This window comes from Tupaia chinensis, unplaced genomic scaffold (assembly GCF_000334495.1).
Source record: "Tupaia chinensis unplaced genomic scaffold, TupChi_1.0 Scaffold000026_1, whole genome shotgun sequence".
NCBI lineage: Eukaryota > Metazoa > Chordata > Mammalia > Scandentia > Tupaiidae > Tupaia > Tupaia belangeri.
This window is the reverse complement of record NW_006159456.1, coordinates 226326-245807: the sequence shown is the minus strand read 5'-3', so window position 1 is coordinate 245807 and position 19482 is coordinate 226326. Positions and strand designations below refer to the sequence as shown.

The following is a 19482-nucleotide window of genomic DNA, read 5'->3' as shown; positions in this document are numbered from 1 at the left end:
CTCTCTCTTTCTCCTGGGATAAATAAATAAATAAATATTATTATTATTTTTCTAATAGCACTCTTTTGCTGTCTCATCTGTGTCACAGGGAGAAAGGTATGACTATGGGCACTCTGAAGTGAGATTGAAGACTTCATACAGATGGTGGGTCTTCCTTAATTAAGGAATCACCATCACATACCTCAAATAAACTTATATTGGCTCTGGGGAGCAGAGAGCTCTTTTCTTCCTTTACCAATAAAATACTTCAGAGGGATTTGGGGGAAGAAATCAGAGGGCTAGTTTTGGTTTTTTTTTAGAAATTTTTGCTATGTGGCATATGAACTCACCAGAAAGAGAAAGAGAGAGAGACAGAAAGCAAGAAATCACCCCCCAGGGGGGATGACCACGCCACAGTCCCTTCTCCTCCAATCTCCTCTTGGGATCTTGGGCACGCACACACACGCGGCCAGCATGAGTTTAAGCCATTGGGTCCGGGACTCGAACTGCAGTCGACTACATGGGAGTTCAGCAACATAGCCATTATACTAACTGCTGGTCCCAGAGGGCTAGTTTTGTCCCTTCACATTTGGTTCATTGCTAAAGAGCTGATGAATACAACACAGAAATAACTGTTTTAAGCCTCAGTGAAAAATTATGCTATGAGATAACACTAGCTATATTGTACTATATCTGGCCTTTAACAATGAGTTCAATTCAGGATTCAGATCAGTATGCAATAAAAGAAAGACAAAGGCAGTATGAGAGTTGAGCAAATGCAATTTCTTTGTTTTATTTTTATTTCCTTTACCTAAAACAATAGGCAGCATCCAAAGCACGCTTCTTCCGCCGGTTGGACTGTTGTGACTCAAGTCTGTAGGAGGGCAATAACATTAGCAGTAGATGTGGGGTCTTCCCACTGTTTTTTTTCCTAGTGGACTTTATAGTTTTCTGATCACCACTGGTATATGTGGAGGTGCCATCAATACCTTAAAGAGATGCATTTGGGTAATAAACATTTAGCTTTACCTTCATCAAATAACATTAGCCATATTTTCTTTCCTTAGTATATTGTCACAAACAGCAGTGATGACCACCACAGTTGCATCAGTTGGTTATAGTCACTCCCCCGGGGATAGACATGGCACAATAGGACCACCACAGATGACACTTAGTGCTTCTAAATGGCGCTCTTGTCAAAGGCAGGGATGTTATGAAACTCACTACAGAAGAAGTCTTTGACCTATACTCCAAGGGCAATCTAGGCAGTTTATTTTAGTCAATCCTCGGTTTAGGCTATGTTTAAACCCTCAACAACTGAACACAGAGCAATAGAACATGCCTTGTCACCCGCTGGTTCACACTCTTCCTAAGACTACTAAACTCAAAAGACTTTCCTAATGAACATAAACTGAGACTTAGCTAAATTGCAGTGAATTAGGTTCGAGTGAAACAGAAGTCACCCTTACCTAGTGCTATTTTGGGAAGCTGTGAAGAAAGGGCTTTTTCATTTATTTTATGGCATCCTCAACACTTCCCTGATTCCATCTGAGATTTAGAAACTTGAGCTCCCCAAAGCATGCTCAGGAGACTGCCAGTTTAAGCATTTAATCTCCACACTCTAGAGAACCATGACTAGGTTAGAGACTGAAATAAATCTCTGCACCTCTGGGAGTATTTTTCCATGAGCAAGGGCCACTGTAGCCTTCTAAAAGTGGATGGAGCTCTCAGTGATGTTAGCAGGGAAGGAAAATCAGCTCCCTGATCTGGCAGTGTGGGCTGATGCTATACCAGCATATGGGCACAGAATCCCTCTCATATCCCATCATCTAACAACTCATTATCCAATGCAAGAACTCTTGACATCTCCTTATTCTCCTTAATTTTTGTTTAGCTCACTTAAAGGTGAACATGGAGAAAATGAAAACCCTGCTTTGTGTTTCCAAACAATTATAAAAATCTGATTAGGAAACTGCTCGAACTATGGCATATGAACTAGAAAAGATGGAGCGTTCCAATACATGGAAGCCTAGCTATACAAGGTATGGCATGAGGGAACTCCATTTTTTCTGTGAAATATAGTTGTTGGTTCCTGACATTTGGTTCAGGGGTTTGATATTATTAGATTTTTTTGAATGCATGTTCTGCTTCCATATTAGTGTTGATGGAAAGTTAGCTTGCTCAAATTAAGATTTAAGTGCTTAACTGGTATTGAATAGTTCGGGGGGGGGATAATGAGCCTATTAGTATCGACCAAGTCACCAAAGGCCATTGAATAGTGGAAGCTGGGAACCAATCTCTTTCTTTCAGCTCTTTCTGCCTTTACCTATCTTTCTACCACTGTATCATTGCCCCAGAAAATTCCCCAAACCTCACCAAACAATCCCATTTTCACATACAAACTGACTTAATGCCCCAAGAGATTATCAGTAAAGTTCCTTCCCTCCTCTACCTCATATGACAAAGTTTCAGTTACCTGCAAATCTTGCTTCTAGTTCTTCGCTTTTATTTGGGATGATGTAATTATTCGATGGTACGAAAGTACAGCAGGGACAGTGTAAACTTATTTTAAATCCCAGGTTCCTGTCTGGAAAACATTAAGTCATGGATGTCATTTGTATGTGTATCTATACACTTAAATCTGCAGCCCGTTTACCATAACTTAAAGCTACTGAACATCTAAGAGGAAAGAGAGTGGTTTGTAACCTTTATGGTGAAGCCACTCGTGAACAGCATCAGTTACATCAAAAGAGAGCCATTCGCCTTCTGCTCTTGTTTTCACGACTTTGCTGTCAATGTAGCGCTGGGTTGGAGATGTTAAGTCTTTGGATTTGAGAATCTAGAGGGGAAAAGAGCAACAGAAAAAGTTCAGCTGGCATACTGACAACATGACTAAACCAGAAACCATTAAGACTATCCCAATTCATTATCTAAATTTAGTTCCACTCTCGTATATCCACGTATTGTCATCTCAGTAGCAAGGCCCATACATAAAAACATAACACCAGGCCATTTGCCATGAAAAATAGAGCTACTAAATCAGCTGTGTGTTATGATAAAGGTGACAGGACCCATAAAGCCAAGTGTCTGACAGAAAGTGACAGTAATTATTTTACTTTGCTGACATAAGCTTTGCAAGACTTCAGCCATAAATTCTATGCTATTAAGTTAATGGTTTTGTTGTTCTGCTTCCCTACTTATTTAATTTGGGGAGGGGAGTACAAGGAGGGACAGAAGAAGAGGTCCAGTTTAGAGGACCTGTGCTTACTCTCCAAAGGCATTAAATTATAAATTTCCCTCTAAGAGCGAGAGAAAAGTCCCAACCTAGTTTCCTAAATTCACTGGCATTAAAATATATTTCATGCCTCAGCTTTTGAGGTAAGTCTCTAGTTGGGATTTTTACTCTCAGTGTGTCTTGTTAATGATTTATAAAGATAGTCCATATCCTGTGGACTAAGAATGAGTTTGGGCTGGAGTGTCTGGTTTAGTGTGTAGATGAAAGCCTGAAAGCAAACCAGCTGAACACTGAGACTTTAGAAAGATGCATTTACTTCAATTCAATAAAGAACTACAGTGTGTTCTTAGGTTTCTATAGGAAGGGAATATTTCTGGTGTGTTTCTTTGGTTTTATTTTTTAAATCTACCTTGAAACGATCATGTTTTGTGAACCAAAACACAAGCTGTATTTCCTAGAGCAACAATAAATACCTACCCAATCCTTGGGCCCTGTCTTTCCTCAGTACTTACGGGCTCAAGCCCTACTGTTTTAAACTTCTGTTTCTGATATTGAGTCTAATGACTCTGTGCTCATTTGATACATATGGGTTTGGTCTCCCCAACACATTCACAAACATTCCCAGATCAGGGAGCATGTCTTCAATTTGATACCATTTCAAAGCACAGCATTTGACTGAATCAATGTCTATTAAATAACTATCTGAATGTCTAGAAGATGTATTAACTCTCCCTTAAACCTTGTAAAACAAAAATGCTTAATATCCCTATTGATTTTAAGATGTGCTTTCCTTCCAAGCATATACATGGAGGATTTGTTTAGGCAATTTGGCAACAAATACTTCTTGGACTATTTGGTAGTAGAGTAGACATTTTTTCGGAATTAAGTAAATATAGAAAAGGAAACATATTCATACAATTGGACTCTTGAGAGCCCTCACAAATTTTAGACAAATTCTGCTCCACAGACCCACCCCTATGGTACAATAAATCCCACTTAGCTAAGAGAATTTAGAAGTAATCATAGTTCTATCATAGGCAAGAGAAAATCTTTTTGAACTAATGGAAGAAAATAAACATGACTTGAAGGCTGGGCACACCTGGGCTCTGGGTTTGGCACACATTATTTCATTTCATTTAATTTTTAAAATCTTCCTGTAAAGTAGATTAAGGAAACTAAAATTCAGGGAGGTTAAATAACTCACCTAATGCCTTACAATGAACAAGTGTAGAGAGAGGATTCAAAGCAATCAAGTCATTTTCTCACTTCAATGCTGGATTTTTGAAGGCCAAAAAAGTTGTGGGAGTCAGAGCTGGATCAAGATTCACCCTTACCACTTTCCATATGTTAGAAAATAGTCAGTGGTAAAGGCAAAGATTTTTAAATAACATTATAATAAATGTTGGTATAAGATAAAGATATAACGTGGTGGAATGTATGCACAGTTAATGCTGAAATAAAGCTGCAACTTTTAAAACATATTTTAATAGCAGTTGGCCCTCTGGGAACCAAACCTTGCCTTGAAAATACTCTCAGTTGGGCAAATGGTATAATTAAACTGCTATGGGATAACAATGATTAAAAAATGGTCAAGAAGAAGCTTTCCGGCATCTCCATCTGTGTCACTGGCTAAAAATTAATAACATTCTCAGAACTCATTTGTTTGTTTTTAAATTCTTCCTCTAGCTGATCTCCTGTAATGATGCCTTATTATCCAATGTTCTGCATATGTACTCTGCTCCTAATTAGCACAGTGTATATCTTATTTACCTTCAATAGCTAACCTTTAGACACATTACATAGAACAAAACATTCCACCATATAATTAATTTTATATAAAAAATATATACTTGTATTAAATGTCTATGACATAAGCACACACACACACAGAGAGAGAGAGAGACAGTCTCATGGAAGACATAGAATTTATATTTGTGGAATCTGAGAACTTAGATCTCATGGAAGTAGAAAGTAGAATGGTAGTTACCAGAGGCTGGGGTGGTTACGGGAGAAGAGAGATAGGGAGACCTTGGTAAAAGTATATGTAGTAACAGTCACAGAGGAGGAATAATTTCAAGAGATCTATCGTATGGTATGGCAACCACAGTTAATGATGACATATTATTTTCTTGAAAAATATAAAGATGGTAGATGTTAAGTGTTCTTACCATAAAATGATAACTATGTGAGGTAATACATTTGTTAATTAGTTTTAACTATTCCACAGTGCATATATATATAAATACATTCAGTTTTATCTGTCATTTAAAAATAAAATTGGGACCAGCAGTTGGTGTAATGGCTATGTCGCTGGACTCTCATGTAGTTGACCACAGTTAGAGTCCTGGACCCAATGGCTTAAACACTGGGCGTGTGTGCGTGCATGCCCAAGATCCCAAGAAGAGAATGGAGGAGAAGGGATTGTGGTGTGGCCATCCCCCTTGGAGGGTGATTTCTTGCTTTCTGTCTGTCTTCCCTATAGCAAAAAACTCTCCAAATAAATTAATTAATTAAGTTAAATTAAATCATGGCCATATTAATCAAATAGGCAGGAAAAAACACATACTGGCAAATCTATGAAAATTCTTAAGGTGAAAACCTAGATCACCTTGCTTTAAAAAGAGGCCAAAAAGGGGCCAGCAGATGGCATAAGGCTACATCCCTACACTCCCACATAGTTGACCACAGTTCGAGTCCCAGGCTCAACAGCTTAAACTCAAAGTGGGAGCTTGTGCATGTGCGCCCAAAATCTTAAGAGGAGAATGGAGAAGGGATGGTGATGTAGCCACCAGTCCTGGGGGTGATTTCTCACTTCCTATTTCTTTGTCTCTCTCTGTCTCTCTGGAGAGTGCATGCACCCTATAGCAAAAATCTCTCTCTAAAAAAGAGAGAGAGAGAGAGAGATCAAAGGGGGAAACCAGCAGATGGTGTAAAGGTTATATTGCTGGACTCCCATGTAGTCAACCATGGTTCAAGTCCTAGACCCAGTGGCTCAAAAAAGATTCATGCCAGGCACATGTTTGTGTGTGCCCAAAATCTTGAGAGGAGAATGGAGAAGGCATTGTGGCCTGGCTCCCCTAGGGGGTGATTTCTCACTTTCTGTCTCTCTGTCTCACTGCCAAGTACATGTGCCCTACAGCAAAAATCTCTTAAAAAGAGAGAGAGACCAAAGGAGAACAAAGAAAACTGATTTTTTTTCCTTTTAAAACTCATTAAAAGATTGAGAGATAGCAGTCAGTCCTCTGAGAACCAAATCTTGCCTTGTAAGTATACTTCCTATACCACAGAACACTGGTAAGATTGGACAAAGGACAATTTCACACTCACTTGGGTGAAAGGGCTTCCAGATCTCTTTACTAGTCCAAGATTCAAAAACAGGTCACCCGAGAAAGACAGTCGGTTAGCTACATAATTCTGAAAGAGAAGTAACTCTAGTCTTATGGGTTTATTGTCTTCAACTATAAGGCCAAAAAGTTCTTAAACCCACTTATTACAATTTAACTCTGTTCTTATCCAGTCCTTAGTGCAAACAGGAAACAGCTGCTTTCTATCACTCAGAGAATATCCCTCATATTCTCAGAGACTATTACTAAGTCCCCGCTATGTGCTTGCTTTCTCTCTCTAAGTTGAATAAACCCAGTTCCTTTAGACCATATTAGCAGGCTGCCCAAACCTTTAATCACTTGGGTTGCTAACAAAGATGAATGATGCTATATAAAAGTATTCCTCCCAAAGCCTCATGATTTTGCTTCAGAACAGTCTAGAAAACCTAATCACATCTCAAAATCTCAAATCTTAATTTGAAAGGCACTTCTCTACTAAGAATAGGCACAACCCCCAGAGTTCACTATTTACATCTCATTTATCATCTACACTAAAGTGTGAGTGAAGAAGGCATGGGAAATTAACCCGCTGTTACTGTTCATTACCATTTTCTTAAATTCAAAACTTTCTACAAAAAGTGACCAGCTCAATTAACTTCTTGCTCCATTTTAGCTTTTGCTGTCTACCTTCATCCAATCTCTGAACAAGGGTATAGAATGTTAATAGCCATAGACATACAGCTGATGTTTTTTACCTAGATCCACCAGTCACTCACTTCTGAATTTCTTTTTACAACTTATCAATCACAAAGATAATTTAGGTTTTTGTTTTTTGGGTTTTTTTTTGTTTTTTTTTTTTGCCGCTTCCACTTAACTGGTCAGATTAAAGAGCATTGTCCATTCCCTCAGAGTTCTGCAATACATAGTGGCTGATGCCCACTGCATGCTGGAGCTCATTGTTGAAAGTTATTCTCTAAGCACTTTTATTCTTACTGGTTAAGTATCAATTGTAATACATTTATAAACCTGTTTATGATATTCAGACTTATTGTAATTGGGCAAGTTAATTAAATGGTCCTAGAAATAGTCAACACATACGACCAAAAGTAAAGACAGCTCTTGCTTATGTAAAAGCAAAGTTGAATGTCTTAGAAAGTCTTCATGAAGACAAATTACTTTAAGAAAATAAGATTTTTGGAAAGATATTTGGCAATTCCTCAAAAAGATAAACACAGAATTACTATATGATCCAACAATTCCATTCCTATTGATATACCCACAAGAATTGAAAGCAAAAACTCAAACTGTATTTGTACACCAAAGTTCATGGTAGCATTGTTCACAATAGCCAAAGATATGAAAAACCCAAGTGTCCACCAATGGATGAATGTATAAACACTATGAATGTATACACACTATGTGTGTATATTTATACATATATACATATATATACATATGTATATACACACAGAGCAGAATATTATTCAGCTATAAAAAGAAATGGAATTGTAATACATGCTAAAACATGAAAGAAACTTGAGGACATAATGCTAAGTGAAATAAGCCAGACACAAAAGGACAAATACGATTTCATTTATATAAGGTATCTAGAAAAGATAATTTCATAGAGATAGAAAGTAAAGGTTACTGGGGGTTCAGAATAAAGAGCAATGAGGAGTTATTGTTCAGTGAGTACGGAGTTTCTGTTTGGAATGACTGAAGAAAAGTTCTGAAAATAGACAGCGGCGGTAGCTACACAACATTGTGATTGTACTTAATGTCTCTAAATCATATATTTAAAGAATGGTTAAAAGATCACTTTTATGTTATTCATAATTTACCACAATAAAATTTTTTTTCTTTTTCTAGGTGGGAAGAGACAGCTATCAAATAAATAACAAAAAGAAACATGATAAAAATCTGGAAGGATCCTGGACTCAAGTGGCTCAGCCATTGTCCTTAAACTCTCTCTAGTTCAAGAAAACTGCCACAATTTGTAAATAATGCACTATAGATAGTCTTTGTAAAATATATGCCATGAACTTGAAAGAAAAGTCCTTGGCATTTCATAAAACCTCAGCGTCAGCATGTGAATTGTGCATGTGTGTGTAGGTGTGCATGTGTACATAGATACATACATATATACATATATTCATTTTAAGTTTAAAAATTTAAGGTTCATATCTCTCTCTTTGTCTTTCTTTCTTTTCTATTTCTATAATTCTCCGATTTAACTATTTTATTTAAGTAATTGACCAACAACTGTTCTGATTGAATTAGAACAGGGATTCTGGGGACCAGCAGGTGGTATGGTCGTTAAGGTGGACATTCCCACATTGCTGACCATGGTTCGAATCCCAGACCTAGTAGCTTGCTTTCTCTCTCTCTCTCTTTCTGTTTCTCTCTAGCCAAATTAAAATAAGTGAATGAATAAATAAAATTGAATAAACAATTATTTTTTAAAAAAAAAGAGGAATTCTAATGTGGTAAATATGAGATTTAGCTGTGACTGGCTTAGCCACCTACCATCCACCGTGATGTTTGAATGCCACCTTCATTACACTACTGACACACTCATACACATACACACACACGTATATGTGTGTGCAAAATACTCACATATAACCATTGGCAAGGTTCTAAACTCTTCATTAAATTACATAAAAGGATTCAATACACAATGCCTTTGCCATTGGAAAACATCCAACCAGGAGACAAAAGGCACTGAAGTTACCCAATAGTTTTGGGGGGAAAAAATTAGTAGAAGTCGAGGTGCAAAATTAGAGCTAGAGAAAAATCTCAGTTTTAAAGAAACAATGTTATAAATCAACTCAGGATTTGGCTCAGTCATCAGGGGCTATATCTCTCACACTCCTTTGAGACATTACCAAGAGTTAGAAGAAATAATTGAAAATTCAGTGTTACTCTCCATATTCAGACTTCAGCAGACCTACAGGAGAACCAAGGAGCCAATTCAATCAGACTTCTAATGGAAGGGGAATTTAACAATAGGGCTGGTAAGAAAAACTAAGGTGACTAGTGGGATCCAGTTTGTTTTTAAATATCTTTAATGCTTTAAATGTATTTAATGTTTAAATGTACTTGAGATGTTTTAAATATTTGTAGTGACTTGCAAAGAGTGATTTAAAAAAAAAATGCTGAACTAGCCATTCACTCCTCTGGCTGGGAGCATGATTCTCTCAGATACTCTCAACACAAGTCATTAACTTCAGTATCATGAAATACTAGCATTGAAAAGATACTTAAGAGACCTCTGCTCCAAACACAATTCATTCTCTAATCTCTCTTTGTCTAAAGACCTCTCATGACAGTAAACTTACTACTTTATGAGAAAAGTCATCCTATTTTTGGGCAATTTGCAAAGTCAGGATTCTTCTTCAGCTTGGACTTAAAATCTCTATCAACTAGTCTCAGTGAGTAATAGTATCATTGCCTTATAGTCGTACAGTCATCATGGTTTTTCAAATACTGCATTTAACATTTTTGCATTTTACAGTCTTCAGAGAAACCTTGTGGAGTAGACCTCATGGCCTCTATTATCTACATTTTCTATAGAAAAAGTTGCCTGATTTAGTCAGAGATATCGAAGCCTTATAAGAAGAGCTAGAGGAATGTCTTGCTCTCTAAACACCAGTGGAGAATTTTCATCACATTTCGCTCTTTGAAGCAATGTGTAAAATTCACCTTCCCTATATCTGGTTCCAATCACAAGAGGTGAATTCCATCACCTGCTTCCTTCAGGACAAGGTTCAAAGTACTCCACCATCTTTGTCATGACGCTGTTCAATATGCTCTTAAAATTGTGAGCTCTGGTATAGTCTACTAGAATATGGAGAATGTAGAGAATATTTTGAATGTGGAAATAGAGATAGCTATTTCTTCCCTTGTTATGGTCACTACCTCTTTTAGATTGTTTAAGAGAGTGAGACAGGGGAACCAGCAGTTAGCATAATGGCTATGTCGCTGGACTCCCACGTAGTCGACCATGGTTCGCGTCCCGGACCCGGTGGCTTAAAACTCACGCCGGGCACGTGTGCATGCGTGCCCAAGATCCTGAGAGGAGAATGGAGGAGAAGGGATTGTGGCATGACCATTTCTCGCTTTCTGTCTCTATGTCTCTCTGTCTGTCTGGCGAACGCATGCGCCCTATAGCAAAAACCTCTCCAAAAAAAAAAAAAAGAGAGACATAGAGCCAGAGATTAGTATTTATAACAAGGTCTCACTTTGCCACAAACCTCTTACCCCTTAGCTAAACCACAGGTATGTGCGACTACACCAGAACTGAACCTGGGCCACCTGCTCAGCTTCCAGCCTCCCAAGTTGTAGCACTACCTGTATGCCATAGCAGCTCAACCTGGTCACCACTTTAAATATTAACTATTTACTTTTGGTAGCAGCCACAACACACCTTCAAAGTATGTTACATTTTTTGTAAAACAAAACCTTTGTTCTTAAATAGGAATGGTTGCTAAGTCAGAATTTCCATCCCAAATCCTTTCTGGAATGAGGAAGGTCAAAAAAAAACAAACAAAAAACAAACGAAAAAAAAGGCAGGTATGCAGGCAGGCAAGGAGGCAAGGAGAGAAGGAAAGTTGGTCTCTATCATTAGCCTCCATCAGAAACAACTGGAAGGCTAGATGGTGGCACAACAGTAAAATGCACCACTCTGGGAGGCCATACCACTTGGGAAGGCTCCTGGCTCAAGCCAAAAGGCTTCCCTAAATATGCCAGCCACTTGACTGTCTATGAGCTGGGCTGGCTGAAGGTTGGAGGTGGATCATGGAGTTGGGATACTATTGGGGGTGCTGCCTGTCTGCCTGTCTCTCTCTGTCTCTCTCTCTGTGTCCTTTTTTCTCTCAAGCATGGGGGAAATAAATAAATAAACTTGAAACAGAAACATCTGGAGGGCTGTTTAAGACAAATTGCAAGTCCAGTCCCCAGACTCCAATGTAGTAGGATTGAGATTGAGGCCCAAGAATATGCATTTCTAACATGACCCCAGGTAATACAGAAGCTGCTGATCTGCAGACCACTCTGAGAATCACTGCTGTAGTCTGTATTGAGGTGACTCATTTTTTAATAGAAATGCAAATTATACACATATCTCTGTTGACTCTGAACTTATCTGATCCAGGATTTTAGCCTTTTGGAATTTCTCTGAATCTCTAATTCTCCAACACTGCACTCTAAGATTTATATTCCAGGAAACTTTCATTGATCATGGAGGAGACTTTGTCTTAATGCCAAAAAATAATAATGATTATTAGAGCAATTGACATAGTTAATAAAATCCATTAATTTCATTAGTCATTCATTCATTGAATAATTACCAAGCATCATGTATGTATCTGAGTTCTCATTTATTCACTTTCTTGAATTTATTTTGTAGTTCACTTCTTCCAGTCTACTTCAACAAATATAAAACCCTGACTATGAGCAAAGCATTAGATTTATATCCCAAGGTGATAGGATGGTTCCTGTTCTTTTTTTTCCCCAGTGATGCTATAGGGTATGTACATTCACTGGAGGGAGATTGAGAGAAAGAGAAATCACATCCCTCACTCCCAGGAATGACCATACCACAATCCTTTCTCTTCCATTCTCATCTGAGATTCTGGGAATACATGCACACATTCTTGATGTATTTTTCAAGCCACCAGGTCCAGGATTTGAATTGCGAAGTCAGCCATGTGGGATCCTGCCGCCTTAACCATCATGCCACCAGCAAGTCCAGTTCCTGTTCTTAATGGAGCTTATTTTATAGTAAGGAAATCCAATCTTTTTAGTGAACATTTAAAACTATGTGCTTTTTCATAGGGCATGGGGAGGTGACAGAGGCAGAGCATCAACCCCAGCCTGGGAAGGCTGGAGAAGTTTTCCTGGAGCAAGGAGGGGATGGCAAGGACACTGGCACTAAGAGAACAGAGTCCAGGTTATGGGATGTGCTGGCTCATCCTAAAGGGGAACAGATAAATGCAGCCTCTTTTCTCTTAAGTGCTCTCTTACCTTTTCTAAACTCTCATACTTGGACTTAGGGAAAGCTTGCCCAATAGATGTTGTGGTTTCCTGGAATTATAATACAAAGTACCACAAACTGAGTGCTTTGCCCACGAATCTATTCTCTCACTGATCTGGAAGTGAAAAGTCTGAAATAAGTGTGTTGGTTGGTCCATGCTCTCTAAAAACCCTAAGAGAGAATATTTCCTCTCTTCATTTACCTTCTGGTAGTTCGCTGGTAATCTTTGGTGTTTCTGGGGTGCAGCTGCATCACTTCAATCTCTGCCTTCATCTTCAAATGATTCCCCCAACGTTTGTGTCTTCATATAGCTATCTTCTGACAAGGACACCAGTCTCCCTAAATTAAGTCCCGCTCTCCTCCAGTATGACTTCAATTTAACTAATTACATCTACAAAGGCCCTATTTACATACAAGATCACATTCTAAGGTACTGGGGATTAAGATTTCAACATATCTTTGCGGTGGAGGACACAGTTGAACCTATTACAGTAGGTATTCATAAATTACATTGTGTTGAATATCTTTGAAATGTTCCCTCTGCCCATGAAGTCCTTCAGGGCAAAGAGCATTCTTTGTAACTCTTTCTTATTACCCCATCCCCACCCCAATCTTGTCCACTTACATAGTCTCTGCTTGTTAGGTCTTTATAAAAGACTTCATCAGAGAGACACATATGATCAAGTGACAAACAAGACCCTGAACAATCACTCTTGTATAGTGATCAATAAAAATTACTTCTTGGGATTTCATGCACATCTGCACATCCACCAAAGAGATGATATATAAATATGCTATATCTCAAGGAATATATATGTATCAGGAAGACAGAAAGAATCACCGTAAGCAATTTTACACTATAGTTTACCCTCACTATTTAATATATTTATTATGAAAATGAAAGAGAGAGAAAGCAAAAGAAAGAGAACTTCCAGGTAATAGAAAGCAAGTTCTCGTTGAAAATCAGAACTGGGTTAAATGGCTTTTATTCTATTGAGGCACAAATGTAGCTCTCTCGTCCAGGTTAACTATAGCCTCCTTGATCATGCTGGATCACTTTGGGTGCTGAACAAACTGACACGCTGCATGATTATCCTTCAGAGGTGGCTCGACAGACCCAGTGCTTATCTTAACTTCTGCCGTTGCCATGTCCTGTAATTGCTATGGCTCCTTTGTAATTACATCTTTCTAAGAGGTCGTAGGTAATATGCACCTGGCAAGAGCTTCACAAGAGCCAGTATGGTTGGCTCTCCTGGAACACACTGAAGCTTCAGATAAAAGAAGAACATGCAAGTATCTATTCAGAGTTCAGATAGCTACATAATTATGTCACTGGGTTAACTTTTTCTCTTCACAGTACATAGTAATACACGTTGGAAGGTACTTATATGACACACATGAAGGTGCAATCATGATAAAGTATGGTAGATCTTTAATGATCTTTATGGAAATGTCACCAGATATGCTTTCAAGCTATACACACACGCACGTGCACACACATGTGTGCACACACACACGTACAGGAAATTCTCTCCTCTGTGATGAAAACACCTTATAATTCCCTATTGTTTCCCTCATTTTTTTTTCATTTTCTACAGATGGCCCTTTGTGCTGACTGCACGTGTGCATAAACAAGTACGTTTGTTTCTACAGGTCTAAGGGATGAAGGAGTTCTTTGTGTGAAGGGAAGGTCTCTCTGATGCTGCAGCTAAACAGCACTGGCAGGACCATGGTACATAAATCACACAGAGAGAAAAGGATTCTTCTGGATTGAAGTCACACAAATACGGGCAAGGAAGAAGAGATGTGCACTACAACATCAAATGGTAGAATTTGAAGGAAAACTAAGTCAAAGACATAAGATCCTTTTCTTGACTGAATAGTCCTTGAGGTTATACCACACTGCCTAGTACTATCTTTTTCTTTTTTTTTTTTGAGAGAGAGATTTTTGCTATAGGGTGCATGCATGCACTCACTCAAGAGACAGAGAGACAGAAAGCAAGAAATCACACCCCTGAGGGATGGTTATGTCGCAATCCTTTCTCCTCCAGTCTCTTCTCAGTATTTCACGTATGCATGCACACACACCTTGTGTGAATTTCAAGCCACCAGGTCCAGGACTTGAACTGTGGTCAACCATATGGGAATCCAGCATCTTAACCACCATGCCACCGGCTGGCTACAGTACTATGGATTTTGACAATTATCCAGCTGTGCTTTATCATGGAAGAAGTGACTCCACAAGTCTGAAAGCTCACAGAGACCATTTCTTCTGATTTCCTTATATGATCTCCCTTTTTAATTCCACTCTGACACCACAGTACCACACATATACTTGAGGAACACACTTCCAATGCTCTTTTCCTGTTTCCTGGCACCTATAACAAATGGCCTGTACTATAATTTAAACCTCTACTTATATTCAACCGAGCACTTTAATTTAGGGGGTGTAACTATAAAGTAATGAGCCTATATAAATAAATAAAGTAATGAGTCTGGTTTTTCTACAAACAGAGAGAGTTTATGGGCTATCCAAGAACATCAGTGCATTAATTTATTGCGTAACTTTATTTCATTTTTTACCTACATGGCTATTATCTACTTTACCAGAATGAATTCTGAATAAATAACAGAAAATGAGCACATACATTCATACCTTTCCTCATAAATATGTAGAGTGATATCTGTATAACGAATGTAGCAGAATTGCCACATCAAAATAAATGAGCGATGCTTCTCAAACCCGTCATGAAGTTACAAACATATTTTAACAACGTTCTTTGTTTTTTAATCTTGTTTTGAAAATGCTCTCAAATTCATTTGGAAACAGTATTTAAGTGCTTACTATGCAGCAGGTACCATCCCCAAAGTTTATCTCCAGAGGTAAAATCAAGATCAAAAACAACATAAAGATGGAGTAAATCAATATAGCATGTAGAGTATCAAGCAGAAAGTACAACAGAGAATAGGATTAGGATATTTTGGGAAGGACCCAGAGATGCTGGAATGACCAGAGACAGTGTCTCTGAAAGGGTAACATTTGAGGAAAGACTCGAAGGAATAAAAGGAGAGCACCTTTGGATATCTGGGGAAGAGCACTGTGGTCAGAAGGAATGGTGCCATGAGGTCTTGGGAGGGAGTGAGCACAGAGTGTTTGAGAAAGAGTAAGGAGGTCACCAAGGGGAAGTTGCATAAATGAGGGTGGTAGAGAGTCAGGAAGAGGTTAGAAACACCCTCATAAGGTGGGATAAGACCTTTGACTCCTACTCCGCATGGGGTAAGAAGCCATTGTAGGTTTTTGAACAGGAGATTGTAATCTGACCAGCACCTGATCAAGGCTCATTCTGGTTGCTATGTTGCAAACAGTCTCTCTAAAGGAGCCAGAATGGAAATAGGTAGACAACTAGGAGGTCACTGCAATAGTTCAAGTGAGATACAAGAACTGCCTGGACAAGGGTAATAGTAGAAATTTAGAAAGTGGTTGGTTTTCAGATATGTCTTATAAAAACTAAAAAAATCAACTTGGTTACTTCTCATTATCTTAACTTTTGCAGCTTTTGAAAATCAACACTACGTTCCCAAAATCCAGATTTGTCCCCATTGAAGGAATTCTCAATTACACATTACAGTCTTGGAATACAGTTCTAGCATAGGAGTCTCAAAAAGTATTTTGAGCACTGTTGGTATTGGGATATAAACGTCCTTCCTTGAAATACTAAGTTGTTGGGAAACGTGATATGTTTTTCTAAGTAAGAACCCTATAGTTCCTGGCCTGGTGGAAGTTATAGAAAAATGGCCACACTGACCATTTCCAACATTAAATAAAACAAAATCTTAATAAAAATCAATTCAGAAAACATATACCAGAACCCTATTTGAGTGATGGTAGAGCAAGGATGGGTAATAATGGGATAAAGGATGAAGTAAAAAGACACTTTCACAGGGTCAGTAACTCTATAGTCATTCTTCAAAAAGAAAAGCAAGACACCTGACGGCCACCAGCTCATCACCGCTGCCTTTAGAGGCAGAGAGATAAAATGAAAGCATAACCTTCATAACCCTGCTCTTTTCCACTGACAACAGGAAATGGATCAGACCTTGTCCAACCAGAGATGATCATCCTCATGGAGTAGTTTTATAATCAAATTTGGAGCAATATAAACCACATTCTAGATAAAGTCCTGATAATTATCCACTCCTTCATCTGATATGCCAGACACTTTAGGTGTGTTATGAAACATATGAAACTCATTAGACAAGAATGGTTACCTCCATTTTATGGTGAAAACCTAAGGACCAGAAAGGTGACTGATTTCTAAGTCCAGAAAGCTGGTAAGTAAAAGGGTAAAAAGTGAATCCAGCGCTGTGGCACAATGGTAATGTACTGCTTAACAAAAACTGGGTCCCACTTGGTGACCACTGTTCAAATTCCTGAGCCTTGGAAGACTCTGGGTAAACATATGAGTGCCCAGGATCTACAGGCTGGAGGACTGGAGGAAAAGGATCACAGTGTAAGCAAGGTCCTGTGGAAGATGCTTCTCTCTCCCTCTCTCTCTCACACATAAACACAGACACATATGTGCGGGTACATGAGCACATGCACTTGCCCTATCATAGGAGGAAGGAAAAAAGGGGGAGAAGGTGATTCCAGGGCTGACTGGTTGCAAATTTCAACCTCTCTCTCACTCAGTAACTGAATGAGATATTCTTGAGTAAGGCCCTGAAGCCAAAACCTGGGAGAGCACCCAAGAACTCATTCCTTGTGGCAATAAGGACCAGAGTGAGCTTTCGTTTTGAAGAAATTTTGAGCAGATTGTAAATTTAAGAGACTGGCTCTTAGCAAAGTTCAAACTTAACACTTTGGAAACTATAATGATAGTAGTAACTACTGAGGAGACAATGTGCTAGACAGTTCCATGCATTTTCTCCATGCCTTGCAAACTCTTTGCCAAGAAGGTGTTTTTATCTGCATTTTACTAATGCAAAAATAGCTTAAGTGATATGACTTCCTCAGGCTCCCTTAAGGGGAAAAGCCATGCTTCAAGCCTATACTGCCCAACTCTTCAGCCTGTGTTCTTTCTCCTGGCATAGTAAGTTGGTCAAGAACATGACCTTTGGGGCCAGATGGCCTAGTCTTGAATCCTGGCTCTGTCTCTTCTTAGCTGTATGGTCCGGGCAAGTTATTTAACTTCACTGTGTTCCAGTTTCCTCATTTGTAAAATAAGGATGATAATATTGGTATCTACTCATAAAGTCATTAAAGGATTAAATGGATCAATATATATAAAACATGTATGTGGCTGGACAATGTCATGGTAGTAAAATGCCATGGTCTGAAAGGCTGGCCCAGATAGGAAGTTCCCTGGTTTACATCCAGAGACATCCCTCAGTGCACAGGGCACACGTGTGCTCAGGTTCCAAGGCTGGCTGAGTCTAGCGGCAGATTGCAGCATCAAGGCCCTATTAGGGGTACTGTCTCTTTGTGTCTCTTTCCCGTGGAAGAAATAGACAAACTTAAAATAAATAAATAAATAAAGCAATAAAAATCATGTTGAGCACACAGTGAGTTCTGTGTATTCATGATAATTATCAATCTTGTTAACAAGTGATATTATAAAAGAACAATGAGGTTATTAGTTATTGTGTAATCATGAACATTTCTTCAAATACAGAGAGGAAGGATTACTGTTTACTGCTTTTTTTGGGGTCCTGGCTGCTGATAAGATTGATAGGCTCTGGGTAACGTCATAACCTAATGCAAGCATGCCATTTAATCAGTTTGAAAAAATAAATTAAAAAAAACAAGATATTAATAGCTTTGCACAAACAAAGTGTTTATTATACCTCATGGTTCTTTTTTTTTTTTTTTTTTCAAAGTGGGTTACTATGCTGTGTATGTCTCCAATGTGGCGCCAGGGCTAGGATCAGTTTTAAGGGGATTGTGTGCCATAAAAAATCTGCACAACAAGAGTACAGTATAACTTTTTTTCAGTAGCATTTTTTGCAAGTCTAATTTAACAGACAGTCCATTTTTTTGTTTTTTGTTTTCTTTTTTTTTTTTGACTGACCTCTTTTTATTTTACACCCCCTTGGGCAACATGAGAAATAAAAACTGAACTCTGTGTGCGCGTGCATGCACACACACAAAAGCACACACATATGTTTAAGGTTAGGAAAAGGGGGCAGTTTTCATTAACCCCATTTGTGCTATGATCTCTGCAATGATAGGAGTAGTATTAGGAGTAGTATTTTGTAGTACTAGAACTTCTTAAAAGGCAGGCTTGGGCCATCTACCTTGAATTTCTACTGTAATGCCTCAGGATGTGAATTTTTAAATAGTTTGTAGAGATGGTATAGATGGAATGTCCATTAAAGGATGACTCAATCCTCATTTTTTTTTTTACTTTTTTTTTACTCCTCCATATTAAAAATTTGTTTGCTTACTTTGCTCCAGAGACATCAATACACCCTTTTATCTTCAAACCTGAAAAATCATTTAATATTTACTGTGCAATTTGAAGCCAGAAATAAATGAATATAAGTGACTTAAGATTTAGCCACCGTTTTATATATCCTTGCAACTGATTTCTAGGAATGAGATGTCATCGCATTTGACAAACTGGTTACTTCCTAGATCCTTAGATCAGCCCCTACTGCCATCTGAACAGCACCACAGGACCCCAGTCAAAGCTACACAGAGCAAAAGAAATCCCAGCTAAAACCTGACCATATTTCTGAGCCCACGGGAAAAGGAAAAAGAAAAATCATGAGATGTAATAAAATGGTAATCATTTGAGGCCATAAATTTTAGGAGTAGTTTGTTATATAGAAAATGCATAACCAAAACAGTAGCATGAACCCTATTGCCCTAGAGATGAAAAGGTTATAAATGAGTAGTGTGGAAAGAG

At 38.4% G+C, this 19482-nt stretch overlaps 1 protein-coding gene across 3 annotated transcripts in view; it reads right to left on the bottom strand.

The window, feature by feature from the left end:
• The window catches only part of TGFB2 (transforming growth factor beta 2), an 89213-nt gene that overhangs the window by 6099 nt on the left and 63632 nt on the right, over positions 1 to 19482 (bottom strand). For 2 of the 3 annotated variants that reach the window (XM_006140227.3, XM_006140226.3), the window contains 3 exons: positions 2686 to 2818; positions 2456 to 2566; positions 791 to 968 (listed from right to left, as the gene is read on the bottom strand). In XM_006140227.3, the coding sequence (XP_006140289.1) occupies positions 791 to 968; positions 2456 to 2566; positions 2686 to 2818 (422 nt within the window). The remainder of the gene's footprint in view (positions 1 to 790; positions 969 to 2455; positions 2567 to 2685; positions 2819 to 19482) is intronic. The other variant, XM_006140228.3, reaches the window with a different exon arrangement.